Source organism: Cebidichthys violaceus, unplaced genomic scaffold (genome assembly GCF_023349555.1).
Source record: "Cebidichthys violaceus isolate CVI_PGR_0920_01 unplaced genomic scaffold, fCebVio1.0.p SCAF_24, whole genome shotgun sequence".
Classification (NCBI taxonomy): domain Eukaryota; kingdom Metazoa; phylum Chordata; class Actinopteri; order Perciformes; family Stichaeidae; genus Cebidichthys; species Cebidichthys violaceus.
Window position 1 is genome coordinate 531,539 of NW_027176417.1, and position 17,424 is coordinate 548,962.

At 47.3% G+C, this 17,424-nt stretch overlaps 1 protein-coding gene across 1 annotated transcript in view; it reads left to right on the forward strand.

The window, feature by feature from the left end:
- Positions 1-16,492, forward strand: part of LOC137879158 (fidgetin-like) — a 27,355-nt gene extending 10,863 nt beyond the window's left edge. Inside the window, exon 3 of the mRNA XM_068719772.1 lies at positions 10,617-16,492. Within this exon, the coding sequence (XP_068575873.1) occupies positions 10,617-12,883 (2,267 nt within the window). The 3' untranslated portion in view covers positions 12,884-16,492. The remainder of the gene's footprint in view (positions 1-10,616) is intronic.
- Positions 16,493-17,424: the final 932 nt, after the last annotated feature.

Consider the following 17,424-nt stretch of genomic DNA (forward strand, 5'->3'; position numbering starts at 1 on the left):
TACAAATTTTCCTTTTGAATTTGCTAACAAACCCCCCCCCCCCTTCATTGAGCCTCCCCTTTAAAGTTGCGTGCCCTTTCCCCGCGCCTCGCGTTGTCATTTTCGCTGACGATAAGCAGTTGTTGAAGGTGTCACGCGTCCGCCAGGCCCCGTAAAGTTTGGGACGGCTGAAATCCAGCCCTCAGCGAGAGGCCATCTCATCGGCCCCCCTGGCCGTCCCCCCGCCATGAATAATGCAGATCTATCGACTGTGTCAGTTGAGCGCGGGGGGGAGACGCGCCGGCAGCCAGCTTGATATTCAGCTGCCGACGCTGACTGGATGCCCTCACTTTGAGACAAACTGCCGGCAGACCGCTCCGACTTGAACGGACAGGACCTGAAAATCTGCTCATGTGGGATGAACGCCGGCGTGTCCCGAGGAAGCGCGAGTTTCTGTCGGAGCGGGTAGCGAGGCAGATAGAACAATGAGTGTTCATAAACCTGTATACAGGCGTTCGCAAATATTTGTATTGTACACACACCAGATCCTGTGCCGTCTGTATATATATATATATATATGTGTGTGTGTGTGTGTGTGTTGTGTGTTTCTATATATTGTGTGTGTGCGTCCTGCAGCGAGCTCTAGTGAGAATCTCCCACCCCCCCCCTTCTCGACACGACCAGTTCAGTCTCAATGCCACCGATCGATGGGCGTATTGATCCGCTGTTTGACTGTTAAGACAACCTGTGCGAATTCCAGCATAATGCGAGCCGCAGTGGATTTAAAGGGTGTGTGTGTGTGTGTGTGTGTGTGTGTGTGTGTGTGTGTGTGTGTGCGCAGGGGGCGCCACGCGCACTCGCCGGCCGTCGCACCTGAGCGTCTTAACACCCGGAGCTGCAGATGCGTGCGTTCGAGAGAAACATTTTTAAAGAAGGAGAACATGTTGCCCGTTGAGGCGTCCCGATGACTCGGTGTGTGACGTTAAGATAAATGACTCCAAAGTTAGGTTTTTTTCCAGCTCATTGTAAGCAGAGAAGTAGACACATTATTGTGTAATTAAATAACGTTATTATATACATAAAACCATGAACTTTCCTTTCTTCATTTGTCCTTTTTTTTTTTTTTTTTTTGGGGACATGCTGAGAGAACGCATGAGTTGGCAGATCTCACCAGAAACCGTATGACGTGTTCAGGATTTGACACTTGAAAACACGCACGGCGAAGGATCCTGCGAGTGCCCAGGCTGGGGGTAGAGGTTATCCCAGCCAGGGCCCCTTCAGTAATCCACACAGCCGCCGCAGGCGCGCTCACACACATGCGCGCTCGCACACCTTTTGCACGTGCGCCGCTCACGGCGAGCGTTAATCTCCACCAACTGCTGGTGAACTCTAATCTCGCTCGCTTGCCAAGGGTTTCGCACGCTGGAAAAAAACCAGTTCACAGCTTTAAAATCGTCCTCGTGTTTACAAGCCACAGTGACGAAATCATGAATTTCAATTTTATTACATAAAGAAAAAAAAAATATTCCTCCATGTTCTTCCTTATTTGAAGGGGAAAATATTTTAAGAATATTATCTTAAATCTGGAAAGTTCTCATCTCGCTAAAATTGACCGTTTTTACAGTGTAGTTGGTGTTTGGCACCGAGTTTGCCTGCCGCTGTCTTAAGTAGCAAACTATGGAGCTGTGGTCCAGTCTACTGTCTGACTCCCCACCCCCACACACACACACACACACACACACACACACAGCCCAGTGCAGACAGACATAAATGCATCCACAGATGGTGACACTCCGGCAGTCACTCCTGGGCTCTGTGTACGTGCCAGCTAACACACACACACACACACACACACACAGACATATGCACACACATACACACCAGCCTGGCGGCAACAAACACGGCGATGCATCATTGAGCATCGGCTGTTTTTTTTCTCCCTCTCTCTAACTGCTGAGGGGAAATCAGTGTGGTGTTAAGTAACCATTCATGTGGAGCCGAGACCACACACAAACAAACATCACACCCACACTTCTGGAAATACATTTGCCTCGGCAGAATAATATAATATGATTGAATAATCCGAAGGTTTCTCTCGCGGACGTCTATCCGGATACTATTGAAGCTTTTTTTTTTTTTTTTTTTTTTCCTTTTTCTTTTTTTCCACAAGTGGGATCATTGATGTGTTAATACACTCCCCAGCATCACTATTTAATTCCCTTGACAAATATCTCTTCTTCTTTTTTTTTGCGCTTTTTCAAACTCTTCCTTGCATCGTGATGCATTCATTTGTTGATGCATTGTTAATGTTTCCACTCTGGACCGGAGTGCGCCGCGTAGGTAATCGCCCACTCCGCTTGTTTGTGATGCGGATCTCTTCCCGAGGATTGTATTTGAATAATGAGGGAGGCTGGAGCGTTCTCTTGTGCCGAGTGTCTCGGGCGCCGCCGCAGCAAATGACCTCTGAATAGTTGTTGTGGATTAGCCATCAAAGTCTTCTCGCGAAGTGGCCAATAGATAGGTACTTCCAGAAATGAGTCACTTGAAAATGATCATTGCCGCCGTTGCCGTATAAGATAATGGATAACCATTACACTCCATTTTCCCCCCAGCTCCTCACCCACACAACGCCTGCTCTTGAAATATGATGCATCCACTGTGCTTAGTGAGCACTTAATGTCCAAAAGCGCCGCGTTTGTTGAGATTTACAACTGCGCCGGCGGGAGGGGGGGCAGAAGAAAGAGTGCGTCGTCGGCGTATAATGTTGTTCACTCAATAATTATCTCATTTTATTTACGAAGACAGACAGCTCTGGACGAGGTTAGAGGCTTCCTCTCTATTATCTCCACCTGCCACCTCTTTACTGCAGCCCCCCCCCCTCCACGCCAGGCCCTAAATGACGTCCTTCACGTCGAGGACCTTCCAAAGTTTTCACGGAGGAGGAAGGGGGGCGAGAGCGTCCTCAAACGGGGGAAAGAGTGCACGGTGGGGGGGGGGAGGACAAAAGCCCGACAAAGTTACACCGCAGCTTTTCCTGCACTGCTAGATCGATGTCATTTCTAAAAGGATTAGGCCTCCTCTCAGAAATCTATTTTAATTACTGAACACACAGGTAAACAAAGTGGTGGTGGTCCACAGGTATGGATCCGGGCGTCAGAGGAGTATTGATAGTGCGTGGCCCGCGTTAACCCCGGGGGCACGCCTCAGGTAGGGGCGCATCGGCGGGGCGGCCTCGGAGGCGGTAGCGGGGAATGTAGATGTGGAGCCTGACGAACCCCGGCCGACGCTGGCCGGGGTGACCGGCTGTAATCGACGCCGGCGCAGGAGGACGTTGGGCCTCACGACTCCTCCTGCTTTGCTGCTCGTCTTACAAAGTGAGAGTCCGTCCGTCGAGCGTCACTTCAGCTCGAGTGAGCCGTCTGTCTCTGTGTGGAGGCGTACTTCAGGGATTAGAGTTTATAAATTGGATTAAATGATTTATTACACATTCATATTAGTTTGAAATGTATAAACCCTTCAAGTGTGGGTTTACAGATTGTAACCAATTGCTTTGGGTTCATACATTGTTCATCAGTGCTTTTGCAGACTTGTTAAATTATTTATTGACTTAATAAAGCCATCATAACAACGTATAAATGTTTAACACAGAATGATTCATTGTTGCTAATGGCTTTATCATGTTGATCAATTATTTACTAATATTAAAAGATTATGAATTAGTAGGTATTAATAAGGATTTATTAACGTGGGAAAGACAGAAGTAAACCCTTAATAAAGTACAGGACTAAAGTATTGTTACTAATGTCTTTATTAAGTCAAAATGAACTGAATAAAGTGATTAATTCACTTTATACGGCTTTAGCACATAAACAACATAAAACTTCATATAAAGTCTAGCTTATTTCGGGTTTGTATGTTTTTCTTATGATTTCATAAAGTCCACACATTGATTGATGTTAACAGATGAGTAATATGACTTACACGATTCATTAAAGTCATTAGGGAACAAGTTAAACCCTTGATGAATAATTACTCAGTGAGGTTTTACAAGCGTTCGCTAATGGCTTTATGAAGTTGGTCAATTGTGTATTAATGTTTAATTAATGTTGGATCATTGATATAAATGAATACATGATTAACACGTTATTAATACTTAATAAGACATGTTCTATTAGGGGTCCATCCGTCACTACTCGTGTCTTGGGTTTAAAGGTTATGACTACTCTGCTACGGTAATAACGTGTTTGTTAATGCTTTATAGATACGAAATAAAAACGTAATAAAGCCAAAAGTAACCTTCAATTAACTATGAATTAGTGGGTGTTTAAACGTGTTTCTAATAGCTTCATTAAGTTATTAAGTACATTGTTTATTAATGTCTTATAGATCAGTAATAATCCATGAATAAAGAGCAAAATCTAATTTGCCTGTAGTTGATCCTCTGGTGTAACTTCAACCCTAAATATGATCTACATTAAGCTCACATCCTTACAGATGTTTCGTTCCCCCGATAATAATAATCCGTTTGCCTCAGCGGGCCTGATGTTTAGTGACGTTAGTGTGTCCAGCGTGTGTGTGTGTGTGTGTGTGTGTGTGTGTGTGTGTGTGTGTGTGTGTGTGTGTGTGTGTGTGTGTGTGTGTGTGTGTGTGTGTGTGTGTGTGTGTGTGTGTGTGTGTGCGTGCAGGCAGGCAGGCAGGCAGGCAGGCCTGTCTTTGAGGAAGGAGCCCCGCGTGGAGCCGGGTGATTAGGCACGCTGCGCTAGTCACAGGAAATGGAGTAGCTGACGGACAGGCCGAGTGCATTATAGATGAATGCCGTGCGTTAGCCCCCGCCGAATATCTCTCAATTTCCTCTCTGAATGACAAAAGAAGCCACGCACAATTTCCTTGATCCGGAGCATTTGTTTAACTGCGCCCTACCCATTTAACCCACCCATTCAATAGTCTGTCTAGTAAAAAGGAAATTTAGACAGTGTCAATTTATACAGCTCCGAGGAAGATCTGATACCGGCTGGCGGGGGCGACGGTGACACGCCTCTGGAATTTAGTGCGAGATTTATGGCGAGTTAAGCCCGATTTCTCCTGCGAGCTAAATTTAGAGTCGTCATTAAACACGCCCTAATATTTTTAGCATTTACATAGCAGAACCAAGCCTATTTCTCAAAGCTGGATTTCTTTTTTTACTCCAAATCTGCTCCACAAAAGAGGTTTGAAACTTTGATGGTCGTAAAACTTATCACAGGGTCAGAGATCACAGATTACAATGAATATTTGATTATTTTTTTTTTTTAAGATGCTGTCATTTGTCAAATATCCTTATATCGCAGCTCGGAGCTGTCATCTTTACAGCGACCCCCCCCCCCCTCTCTTACTGTCTTTGAGTTAGTGACAGCTCATCTCTCCCCGGTCACTGCTGCCGTCTAGACTTTGAACTCTCTCTGTTTACTCCCTCATCTGTTGTTGTTGTTGTTGTTGTCGTCGTCGTCGTCGTTGCTCTGCGACAGACTCAAGTCGCTGTAATGGTAAGCTGTGGCTGGGCTCCAATCGCCGGCTTCAAAGACGCCGATCCCGATTCTTGCTTCTTTTTTTTTTTTTGTGTGTCGTCTTGCATGGGGACGAAGAGGAGCTTGGTTCACGCATTTTTGTCTTTTTTTGAATTCACCCGTAATTAAGACGTTTTCAAGTTTTTTTTGCCACTTTTCCCGCAACTGTTGCTCGGAAGAAGACGCGAAACGCGGCGCAGGGAGTTCTGATTTTGCGCGTTGAGACGCCGGCTCATGACTAATTTCATAATTAATTGCCTTTTGGGGGGGGGGGGGGGGGGGGGACCTAATCACATTATTTGACTCTCCGCTGCAGGTTGTGTGCCAATACAGCGTAGCCCATGGCTTAGTCACAGTGTGCTGGGCTCATTAACAAGGTGGTCCGGAGGTTGTGAGACACACACACACACACAGGGCCCTGCACACACTCATAGAACAGTAGCTACATGCAGGAGTGTGTGTGTGTGCAGCGATTCAGAGGTTAAAAGATGCCCTCTGGTGTATTTGATAAGGATTTGAATAAGCGGTTCGATTTCCCCGGTGGTGTGTGAAAACAGGTCTCTTTTGATGAAGTTATCGCCTGTCATGCAGCTTCTCCTACACTTTAAAAAAAATTATATATATATAAAAAATATGACACGGTAGCTTTGTTCTGGAAGGTCTTCAGTGTCTGTTTGCGTTAGAAAAACAAAAAGGGCACACACACATTTGTACGTCTTGTCTCAGGATGTGTGTGTGTGTGTGTGTCTCTTCTTCCTCCTCACACACACACACACACACACACACACACACGGCTTAATTATGACGTTACCAAAATGGGCAGTTTGCTCTGACACCCCGCTTGCAGAATCACACAGCGGACAGACTTAAAAGAGCTCATTAGCTCTCTCTAAAGAGCTGTTTACTGCACACACACACACGCGCGGTAATAGGCAGCTCTGTTGATGCAGATGGACGCCGAGTGTAATGAGAATGATTAGGCTTCTCTATGTGGAGGCCGGAGGAGGAGAAGGAGAAGAAGAAGAAGAAGAAGTGAGAAAGGAAGAAAAAGAAAAGCGCTGGCAGGCTTGACGCTTCAGAAGGTGGTGAAGGTTTCTGTTGGATGATGTCTCAGCTGAGTGCACGATCTCTCTCTGCAACACACTTTTATTTCTTTTTTACCCTCACACTTAAATGTGTCCATCCTTCCAGCCTCGTGAATTTCCTCCAGGCCTCGGAAAAAAGAAATAAATAACAAAAAACCTCGGAAGATTGTGGAGAAAATCAAACAAGGGGTTCAAGTCTGTCGTAGCCAGAAAAAAAAAAGAAGAAGAATGAATCGCAGCCAGAATGCACTAATTTCAATGTAAAAAGACTCGGACAAATTGGGCTCCACTGAATTCTTTTCATTTTTTAAACCAAGAAAAAAAAAAAGGTCCTTGGAAGTTTTTGGAATTGAATTGGAGGCATCCAGAGTCCTTGTTAAACATCCAGAGGAAAACACAGCGAAGGATATTTGTGTTTATTTTGATCAAGGACTTCTCAAAGACTTTTAAGGTCTTTTAAAAAGCAGAATAAAGGAGCCAGGCTACCTTAAATACTTTTCTTGTCGACGCCGCCCACCCTGCGCCGTCCACATTATGTGACTTTGCTTTGCTCGTTGCCCTTGGTTTACATCACATTGAATTAGAGGATACACGCGGATTCCAAAGTCAATCCTCCCTCCATCCCTTTCATATGTTTCGGAGCAGGAGCGGCGAGTTCAAAGCGCTCGGTTCAAAGTATCCCTCCTCATTTGAATAACGTAGAGTAATCGCTATTACCTTATTTAAATAGTGCAAGTTATCATTTGGCCTTCATTTGCATTGCCGGGGTAATCACTGCGTCTCCGCATTAACCTCATTATAGAGGAGATGAAAGCCCTGATGGAGCCTGACACACTCTTTTATATATGTTATCTTTATTAATGGCGGAATTAGAAAGATTCATGTTTCTTTAAACGGAGGACACATCGCAGTTTGATGGAGCATCAAACTATGTGGAGGGAGGAGTGCGTGCGATTCGCGAGGCTTGTTTTTATTTTATATTGTTCTGCTCCACCCCCAATCCCCCCTCCTCATCTTCCTTTCTCCATCCTCCCTTCCTCACATCTCCATCATGTTCTCCGTTCGCTGCCCGCACTTCAAATGAAGCCGAAACAGGCCGATTTATGGTGACGGTGCAAACACACCGTCTCGTCAACGTCATTGTGAAAAAGCCTATTTCAGAAAATAAACGTAGTTTTGAAAATTCAAAATAGGAATCACAATTAAAGATGTATGTGTAAACATTTGTATTTCATAGCACATCAATATATATACTATTGATGAATGAATGTGATCTAATGGTAACCACGACAAAGCGATGGCATTAACTGCTACAATGTTAAGCTAGGCTATACTCTTTACCGGGACTAGCTAAGCTAAGCTAAGCTATTTTCTTGCTCTGTAATCACTGGGTCGGTAGCTAACGGAATTAGCAAAATGTTGATTCATGTCTTCTTAGTTTTTCAACTACAAGTTACAGCAAAAGTTAGCAAGTTTGCCTTTCGCTAAAGCTAGCGGTTGCTAACTCAGCAGCTATTTTCAATCAGCTATAGCTAATGTTAGCTGTGTTGTAAAACGTGTACTGTGTCACATATAGGGATGTAGGAAACTATCAAGACACTTGAGTATTGCAAAACATACGTTTTTGTTTGTGAAAAATGACAATATCGCAATGTATGGCGATATATATTGAAAGGTGACCCCTGTATCACGACACGCGTCGCATCGCTACATTCTGGGGCAAACCTCCCGAGACGAGACACCGCGAGAAGGACGAGGCTGGATCTGGCCTCCGAGCCTTTTTTCAGCTCCGTATTATCTATTAATGAGCTGATGTTGATATTATAGAACGCTCACCGCCAGACCGGCGTTTAGCTCCTGGCCACAGATCAAACGTGTGGCTTGAGAATACAATACGGAGAAGAAGCCCCGACTTTAAGCTCTCTTAAACGTTGTATGATTTACTCTGTGGCCACGAGACACGAGTTCTACTGCGATATTATTTGTGTATTTGTTTGCACTGCGTTGGGATTACACGGTATTAGGGAGGATAAACAACAACAGTTATTAGATAGGATAGCCGTATTGACGAAATGAAAAACGGATCCTTTGATTTTATGTTTTTTTTTTAAAAGCACATAACAGTATAATGGTGTCTACCTGGATATGGCCTGGAGCCTAATTGTGTCCAGTATTCCAGACCTTCACAGTGCTGCTAATATATTCTCAATATTAAAGGAGCCTCCCAGCTAATACAAAACTTTTCTCCGCTCAGCCTTTTGTCTCAGGCGTCGACTGGCTACACTGGGGGGGTGACAGGCTCTGCCAGCCCCTGCTAGACTCCCCTCGGCTAAAATGTTGTAAATTAACACAATTAGCAGATCGCCATTCTGCTAATTAGCCAGTGGCGTCTACCGAGAGATGGCTGTAGAGGAGAATCAGAGAGGAAATAGGAGTCTAGGGATCCCCCCCCCTTCCCTCCCCTGTGTTGTTACCAAACAAACACAGGGCCTCGGAAAAGAGAGCAAGAGAGTGTGAACGTGTCTGCTTTTTGTGTGTGTTTGCAGTAGCATAAGTGGATGGGAGGATGGGGAAAGATTTGCTCCTCTATGAATGGATTTCATTGTGCATGCTCACACAAACGCACGAACCAATTCTGAAGCAGGGACTCGCTCACCAGACCCCCAGCTGTGGATCCCCGCATGCATCCGCAGCCAGTCAATAAGTCGGGGGAAGCAGCCTAAATGACACCGATATTATCCTTTATTTGTGTGCACTAAGTCAAATCAAACGGGGGTTCAATGTGCCGCGGCGGCTGTGATTTACGCCCCGTTCGGCCTTTGATGCCGCCGCGGCTTTGATAGTGAGACAACGATGGAGTCGGCCGCGCGACTGTCAGTGTTTGCAGATGGCATTGGCTGGGATTAAAGGAAACAGTGGCTCTCCAGCCTCCCGAGGCAATAAAGGGGAGAGCCAGGTGAGTGTGTCTGAGATGAGATGGAGCAAGGAGGGGAGGGGAGGAGGCGAAAGCAAGCGCACAGGGAGTAAATAAGAGGAGGGGCGGCCACGGAGGGGAAAAAAAAGGGGGGAATGAAAGAGGAGAGATATCGAAATAGATGGAGTCGGAATAAAAAGGGGAGGTAAAGAGAAATAAAGGAGGATCTAGCGGGAGGGGGGTGGAAAAATGGACGACACAAAAAAAGCAAAGAGGAGAGGCTTGGGGGGGGGGGGAGACATGAAGAAGAGAGGCAGACAGGAAGGTAGAGAGAGCGGTGGAGAGAGAGAGAGGAGGTCAAGGTGGAGCCGTGCAGACAGGAACTAAGCTTGAGACACAATGTGTTGTAATTCATTGCTCGCTGCAGCTCCTGCGCGCGCCCTGTGTTTGTCCGTCTGGGTCAGTGGACGTGAGGCTGTGTGTGTCTGTGTGTGTGTGTGTGTGTGTGTGTGTGTGTGTGTGTGTGCGCACGCCAGCACGCCTGAGTGCAGGCATAGGTAGTTTTTTTTCCAAACGCCTGTGTGTCTGAGCACGGGTGTGTGTGTGTGTGTGTGTGCGATGAAAGCATCATGAGCAAAAGGGGGGGTGGATGTGTGGATGTGAGTGTGTATGTGTGTGTGTGTGTGTGTGTTGCTTTGTGGTACTCTGCGAGGCGCATTTTCAAACCCATCTCCAGCCACCTCAGATGAGCCGGGGATTATAGAGTGACCCTCAATGCCTCTGTCTTATTGGTCTGGCCAGGGTGCATTAGGGCTGCCGTAACCAGCCATCCCACAATCCCTCTGTGCCGCACTATACCTGCCGACACCCACTCTGTCCATCTTAGGATCTGTAGAAATGGACAACTTGTATGTATATAAGTATGTGGAAGAAAAATGTAAAAAAAATAAACAAGCCTCCAGATGAATATCACCTTTTTAATTGACCACCCTCCCATCCCAGGCAATTTGAAGGTGTTGTCATTTTTAATTATTGCGATACTGATTTTATGTCAACGTGTTCACATGCGGTTGTCTTTGTCTCCGCTTCTCTCAGGCTTAAAGATGCAGTGGACCCCCGAGCACAGCCAGTGGGCCGAACAGCACTTCGACATCTCCTCCACCACGCGCTCGCCAGCCCACAAGGCTGAGGCCTACAGGGCGGTGCCCGGCCACCTGCAGCGCTCGGCCGCCTACCAGTACGCCTGGGCCAATGACGACATCTCGGCCCTCACCGCCTCCAACCTGCTCAAGAAGTATGCCGAGAAGTATTCCGGCATTCTGGAGATGCCGGGCTCCTACTCGGAGGCCCCGGGGGTGATGAACGGACGCAAAGGGGAATCGGAGCCCTGGCAGGACGGCGTCTACCCCATGAGCTGCATCCCCGAGGGGGTCTCCATCCGAAAGGGAGGGGTGGCGGCGGCCTCAGAGGTGGTGTCTGGCATGTGCAGCTCCCCGGGCCTGGCCTCCAGCACCCTGAGCGAGCCCAGCTACTCCAGCAGCAGCTGCGGGAGCCACACCGCCACCGCCCTCCACACCTCCTCCATGCCCTCTCAGGAATACGGCCCCCCGTACGGCAGCTCCTACCTGCACAGTAGTTACAGCTCCCAGTCCGCCCAGGCCCCAGCGCTTCCCTCCCCGCTGCACAGCTCTGGGCTCCTGCAGCCGCCGCCTCCGCCCTCCCACCCCACTCTAGTCCCAGCTTACAACGGAGGCTCCCCCAACTTGTCTAGTTATAATTACCCCCCAGCAGGCTACCCAGCTCAGAGCTCAGTCGGGCCAGGATACAGCCCTGGGGGAGCACCCCCTCCATCCTCATACCTCCCCTCAGGCATCGCTGCACCTACACCCCTTCCCCCTTCTTCTGCTTTACCTGGATACCCATACCAGAGCCATAACCTGACCCCAATCGCCCCCACGCCTCTCAACAGTAGCTCCTCCAACTCACTGAAGAGGAAAGCCTTCTACATGACCGGCCAAGGGGAGATAGACTCCGCTTACGCTAACTTTGGCTACGGCCAGGCCCGGAGCTCCGCTGAGAGTCCCATGTACAGGATAGCTGACAGCAGCAGCACAAATGGAGGCTCCAACAGCGCCGGTGGTGGATTCGACAGAGGTGCGGAGAAGTCGTCTTTACCTTTTAATCCTCAGAAGCAGTCCACGATGTCCTCAGAGCAGCAGCAGAGGAAGTACAGCAGCCAGGCAACAGGTGGTCCGCTGACTCCACCGGCCTATGTCACCTCCACCCTGGGGGGTTCCCGCTCAACGGATTCCCTTGCCAGCTTCACCTCCCCTTCCCTCAGTGAGCAAGGTGCCGATGACCACCGCCTCCACCTCTCCCACTCTGCGCCAGGGCCTACCTCCTCCTCGTCCACTTCCTCCTCCCGGCCTGCTGAAGAGCAGCTAAAAACCAGTGACCCCCACCTCCTGGACATGGTCACCTCTGAAATCGTTCAGCAGGGCCCCCCAGTGGATTGGAGTGACATTGCAGGACTAGAACTGGCCAAGGCAACCCTGAAGGAGGAGGTCCTGTGGCCCATCCTGCGCCCGGACATGTTCAGCAGTTTAGGACCGGCCCCACGCTGCGTGTTGCTGTTTGGCCCCAGGGGCAGTGGCAGGACGTTGCTGGGTCGCTGCCTGGCCAGCCAGCTGGGGGCTCCGTTCCTCCAGCTCAACGGGTCCACGTTGGCCACCAAGTGGCTGGCAGAGGGGGAGAAAATAATCCGAGCGTCCTTCCTTGTGGCGCGCTGCCGGCAACCTTCGGTACTGTTCATCAGTGAGGTGGACATGCTGCTGTCGGCACACCTCAGCGAAGAGAGCCCCATCAACCGGCTGAAGGGGGAGCTCCTTGCCCAGCTGGACTCACTTCTCATGGGCTCAGGCGAGGACGCCGGCAACCAAGTGTTGGTGGTTTGCTCCACGAGCAGACCCCAGGACATGGACGAAGGGCTGCGCAGGTACTTTTCACGGAGGGTCCTGGTGCCCCTGCCGGACGGCGGAGCCCGACACCAGATCGTGGGTCAGCTCCTGGCTCAATCTCAGCACAAATACTGCTTGAGCGAGGAGGAGCTGGCGCTGCTGGTCCAGCGTACCGAGGGTTTCTCCGGCCTGGACATGGCCAGACTCTGCCAGGAGGCCCTCGTGGGTCTGTTACACGTCTCTGCACAGGGCATGGACATGTCGGGTATGATGCCCAGGGGACAGGTCAGGCCCCTCACCTACCAGGACTTTGAGAGTGTCTTTTGTAAATTCCAAGCCAGTATATCACAGAAAGAGATTGACACGTACACTGAGTGGAACAAAATGTTCGGCTGCAGCCAGTGAAAAGATAGATTCCGCCCTTGAGAAAAAAGAGGCATCCACAGTTCCTCCCCTCAGGGCAGAAGCATTGTGCTGGAGGGAAAGGCACACAGAAGGCCAACACAAGCCCACTGAGTTCTCACAGGCAGGGTTTTAGACGCGCCGGGAGACCTGGATTCATGAGACAACTGGCAGGTTTGCAGTTAATGAGCAAGAGTTTTAATTTGAATGCTTGACACTCCAGAAAGCCAGGCATTGTTTACACATTGCAAGCAAGTTGGCTTTCAGAAGGGACGCCCCAGTGTCTGTGTACATATATATCGTTACGTTCTTGTTCTTGAGATTTAGTTGGCTATCCAAGTGCCTGAAGTGGTGCTTTCTGATTTTCTTTCTTCGTTTATTTGCCTCACGATTCTACATTCATGGCATGAGCCGACGATTATTAAGAGCTTTAAAACTTCAGCGGCGGAGTCTGCGAAAACAAGAGACTTGACAGTCGGTCAGTCGTTCTTTATTGTCCTGCTAGGAGCAGCAATCGGTCGGGGCGGCAGTAGTCTGGGCCCCGACTCGCTTCTGATCCCGTGTCTGCAAAACAAACAAACGTAACAAACAAAACTCAGGAAAGCGTTTGTGAACTGTACAGAACCTCAAGATCTCTTGACGAAGACGCACTAAGATCTGAGGGGAGACTCCGAGGTGGTTTGGTTTATGTTTAGCTGTACCTCGACTGGCTGCGATAAACAGCAAAGAGGTGACAATGAATGTACTAGATATTTTCTGGAACGACGGGACATAATCAAAAGCGAGAGTTAAAAGATTCCTTTCTTTCTTTTCCTCACAGCAGGCGCTTGAGTCGCCTGTTTCTACTTGACCAATCTTGAAGCTTATTTCCATCGCTTTTTAAAAAAACTATTACATTTTTGGGGGGTTTCTAAGAGACGAGCAGGTGTTGGGGGTGATGGGAGTTGTATATTTATTAAAACAAACCATAATCAGCATTGTTTATATAAGCGATCTAGGCTATATGGTTAGGCTGCATGGAGGCTCCAGCAGTTTGTCAGCTAACTTCTGCACAAATGATTTGAGCTCATTTGTCACATTATTAAGTGAGTGGATGAACTTGATGCTAAAAACTCCTCCAAAAAATCGAAAGGAGCCGTTGGACATTTAGGGAAATGCGCTAATTTGCCTTTGTTACCGAGAGCTAGCCGAGGAGCTCCGGCTAGCGACGTTAGCCGGTTAGCTTAACTTGGCTTAAACACAAACTAGCCTGGCTCGGTCACAACGTAAGAAAAGTTGTTTTATATGTTCGCTCGTTTAGTTCCGTAGGAAAAGTGAAGCGTTGGTGTGGTTCAACGCGCCGCTAAGCTAACGTCTGCTAGCCGTAGAGAGCGGTAACGGACACTCTCGGCAAGAAGGCAAAGAAGCACATTTCCCAAAAATATCTCCTCTTTTAGATCACAGTGATATCAAAGACAATTTACTGTATCCCTTTGTGCGAACTAAATGTTTGACTTAATGTCACTTCACCCAATTTCCCCGCTGGGGATCGATAAAGGTGTATCTTATCTTATCATCTGGTTTATTTGGTTTCAGCCAGAGATGCTGTATTGGAAATCAGTAAGCAGCTCGTCTGTTGCGTTGTGTAACAAGGATTAAGGGAGCTCATTCCAGATATCCTCCCGCTTTTTAAGTTGGATTTGATAGGTGTCACAACCTAGATATGGAAATATGGATTTTGCAAAGTTGCCTTGTCACTCGCGCTCTTCACTTGAACTGGATTATCTGTAGGACGGGATGCCACTCCTGTAATTTAAATCAGACACGGTCCTTCATCCGGCACACGTCTTTACATGCAAGTAACAGTAAATTACTGTTTTTGCTGGAGGCCAGAGGTATAATTTAATAATAGCAATTCTGATTGATTGACACCTCTGTAATGCAAATAGCATTATCACTTTCTAATCCAATTCAAGCAGCATCCTTCTCTCTTCTCATCTGTAACCGTATTGCTCAGTTTGAGTTTTTCACGATGTCTACACAGATCAATGCATTTGGATACATACTTCAGTTGGCTGAAACGCTTTGTAACATGAGTGAGGAATTGTGGCACGACTCTTAAAGGTCCTTTGTCTCTGAAGGTTATCTGTTGCCCATTGTGTCGCATTGGAATGTATTTGATTTTTGTGTCTCTCCTTGTAAGACGCTGTCCTCTAGCTCCACTGTTGTGACGCAGCAGTGCTTAAGGTAGTTTAATGTCAGTGCACTGAAGCATTCCGTGTGTAATACTGTTTTTTTTTGTTGAGGTATATTTGCTTCGTCCGTCTGGTATTTATCCTGAAGGAGATCGACGATCGACTTTCACACTTTTATTGTGCATCCTGTTGTTTTGAAGTATAAAGTAGGAGCTAAACACTGTATGTTCTGGCCCCATTCTGTGTCGCTAAATCTCTGGTGGAGGCACCGTCAGTGCAGCACCTGATGTAGGGTGGGGGTGGGGGGTGGGGGTGAGTTCTGCTGAGCGTCAGCAAAATTGACGGAAAAGGCAAGACAGCCAGGCAGTGTGGCGGCAGCGCAAGAGAGGAGGAGGAGGAGGGGGGGCAAGAGTGGTCCGTCAGAAAACCACCCTCAAAACAATCTGGACCAGAATTCCTTCTGTCAGCAAATCCTCTGGAGGGAGAGTCCCTTCAGAGCAGAAAAACCCACTAATGCACTTCAGAGCGCACAACAACAGCACAGGCTCCACAGCAGACCAGCAGGAGGACTTGAAACGCTTCGCTTGTTTGTTACGTGTCTCGTGGTCCTTCTTTTTTGTGTCTTGACCTTTTTTCTACATGGTGTTTAAATCTAGCTTCTTTTTTTTTTTTCTTTTTTTTTAAACCTTTCTTTAAATGGACGCTAGAGTTCTTCTTTAAAGCATTTCTACCTCATGGCTACAAAACACACGTGGTATTTGATTTATCCAAATGTCAGACATTTGTGGGAAAAAAATGCATCGAAAAATAAAAAAACGCTAAAAAAAATAAATAAGAAAAAACGAAGCGGGGGAGAGAGCGACACCATGACGTTTTGCGCAGTCTACCTCAGATGACTGTACTTAAAACATTTAGCTGATGGTGCAACCGCAGGCTGCAGCGTAGCCTTGTGTGTGTGTGTGTGTGTGTGTCTGTGTCTGTCACCGTGTGTCAGACGGGAGCTACAGGCGGAACACACACACACACGCCTGATAACACTGACGACAAAAAAAACAACAAAAAAAAAAAAAAACACACACTCACAAGCGACTTGTGAGGAGGGAACAGTCGGGGTCGACCTGAAAATGTATAATCCAATACATTTGCTTTAATCTTTTGTGAACTACTGTGGTTGTGCGCGTGTGAATGTGTATATACGTGGGCACACTCTTCTGTTTTTTATTTAGTGTGTTGAATTTTATAAATTGTTAGTATATATAACACACTTGCACAACTTTAAAACCAGAGTGTAACGTGTTTTCTGTTGTACATACCTATACATACAATACAAATGCACCACTTGTTTATATGTGTGAATATGTTGCCATACTTGCAGTCAATGTATTTTCATGTAATCTTAGGTACAAGCAGCAACAGACGATTCATTAAAGACATTTTCTTGGGAGATTACATCTTGTACGTCTTTTCCTTTTTTTTTTTCCCTTTCTTTTCACGTCACGTTACCGAGAACGAGACCAAACAAAAAGATTAATTACGGAATTTATTTATCAGTAGAATGGAAAATATATGTATTGTCCTGCCAAAAAATAGCCCAGCTGAAAAATTGTCTTAATGAGCCTTGAGTTAGTCACCCTTGTGTGCAATTATAAAATCATCCGTGTTGCGCGGGAAGCCGGCGCTGTCGCGTCTCTCATTAAAATGTAACAATTCATTTCTCTTGCTGTGGCGAGAGTGGCAAGACCAAAACATTAAAGCATTAATTATCTTCCTCCATCACAAAGAATTTGGATTATGCGAGCGCTCTTAATGAAAATGATGTGCATTAGCCCACTACATTTTCCAAGGTATCATTATATAGCTGGCAGCGAGGTGTGGGAAGCTGCCGTACAGGCCTCTATAATTATCCGTGGAAACTCGAAGCGCTCCGCGAGAGGTCAGAGTGCAGCGAGGGCTGCTGCTTTCTTTATTTTCCCACTTTGAAACATGCTATAGCCATGATCAGGAATTATCTGTGACACGCTTTTTTTTTCTTCTTTTTTTTTTTCTTTTGGTCCATCACATGTAAAGCAACCAGCAAGAAGAGATGCGCTCATCTTTTCCTCTTGGTTTGATGCTGTAAGCTTTGTAAATACTGAAGCAGCCGGCTGGTCTCGGCAGAGGGGGAGCGATACCGGGCCGTTTGGTTTTATTTGTGATTTAAAGGTTCCGGCGGTACAAAGGCCTGTACCCCCCCCACCCCCCGAGGGTCGCGACGGCCTCCTCACTTTTAAAGGGTCCTCGCTCCAGAAGGCTTCGCCTGGCGCACCTCTCCGCTCACTCTTTGCACGACAATTAAAATATGCTAAGCGATCATTTTCCTTAAGTAGTCTT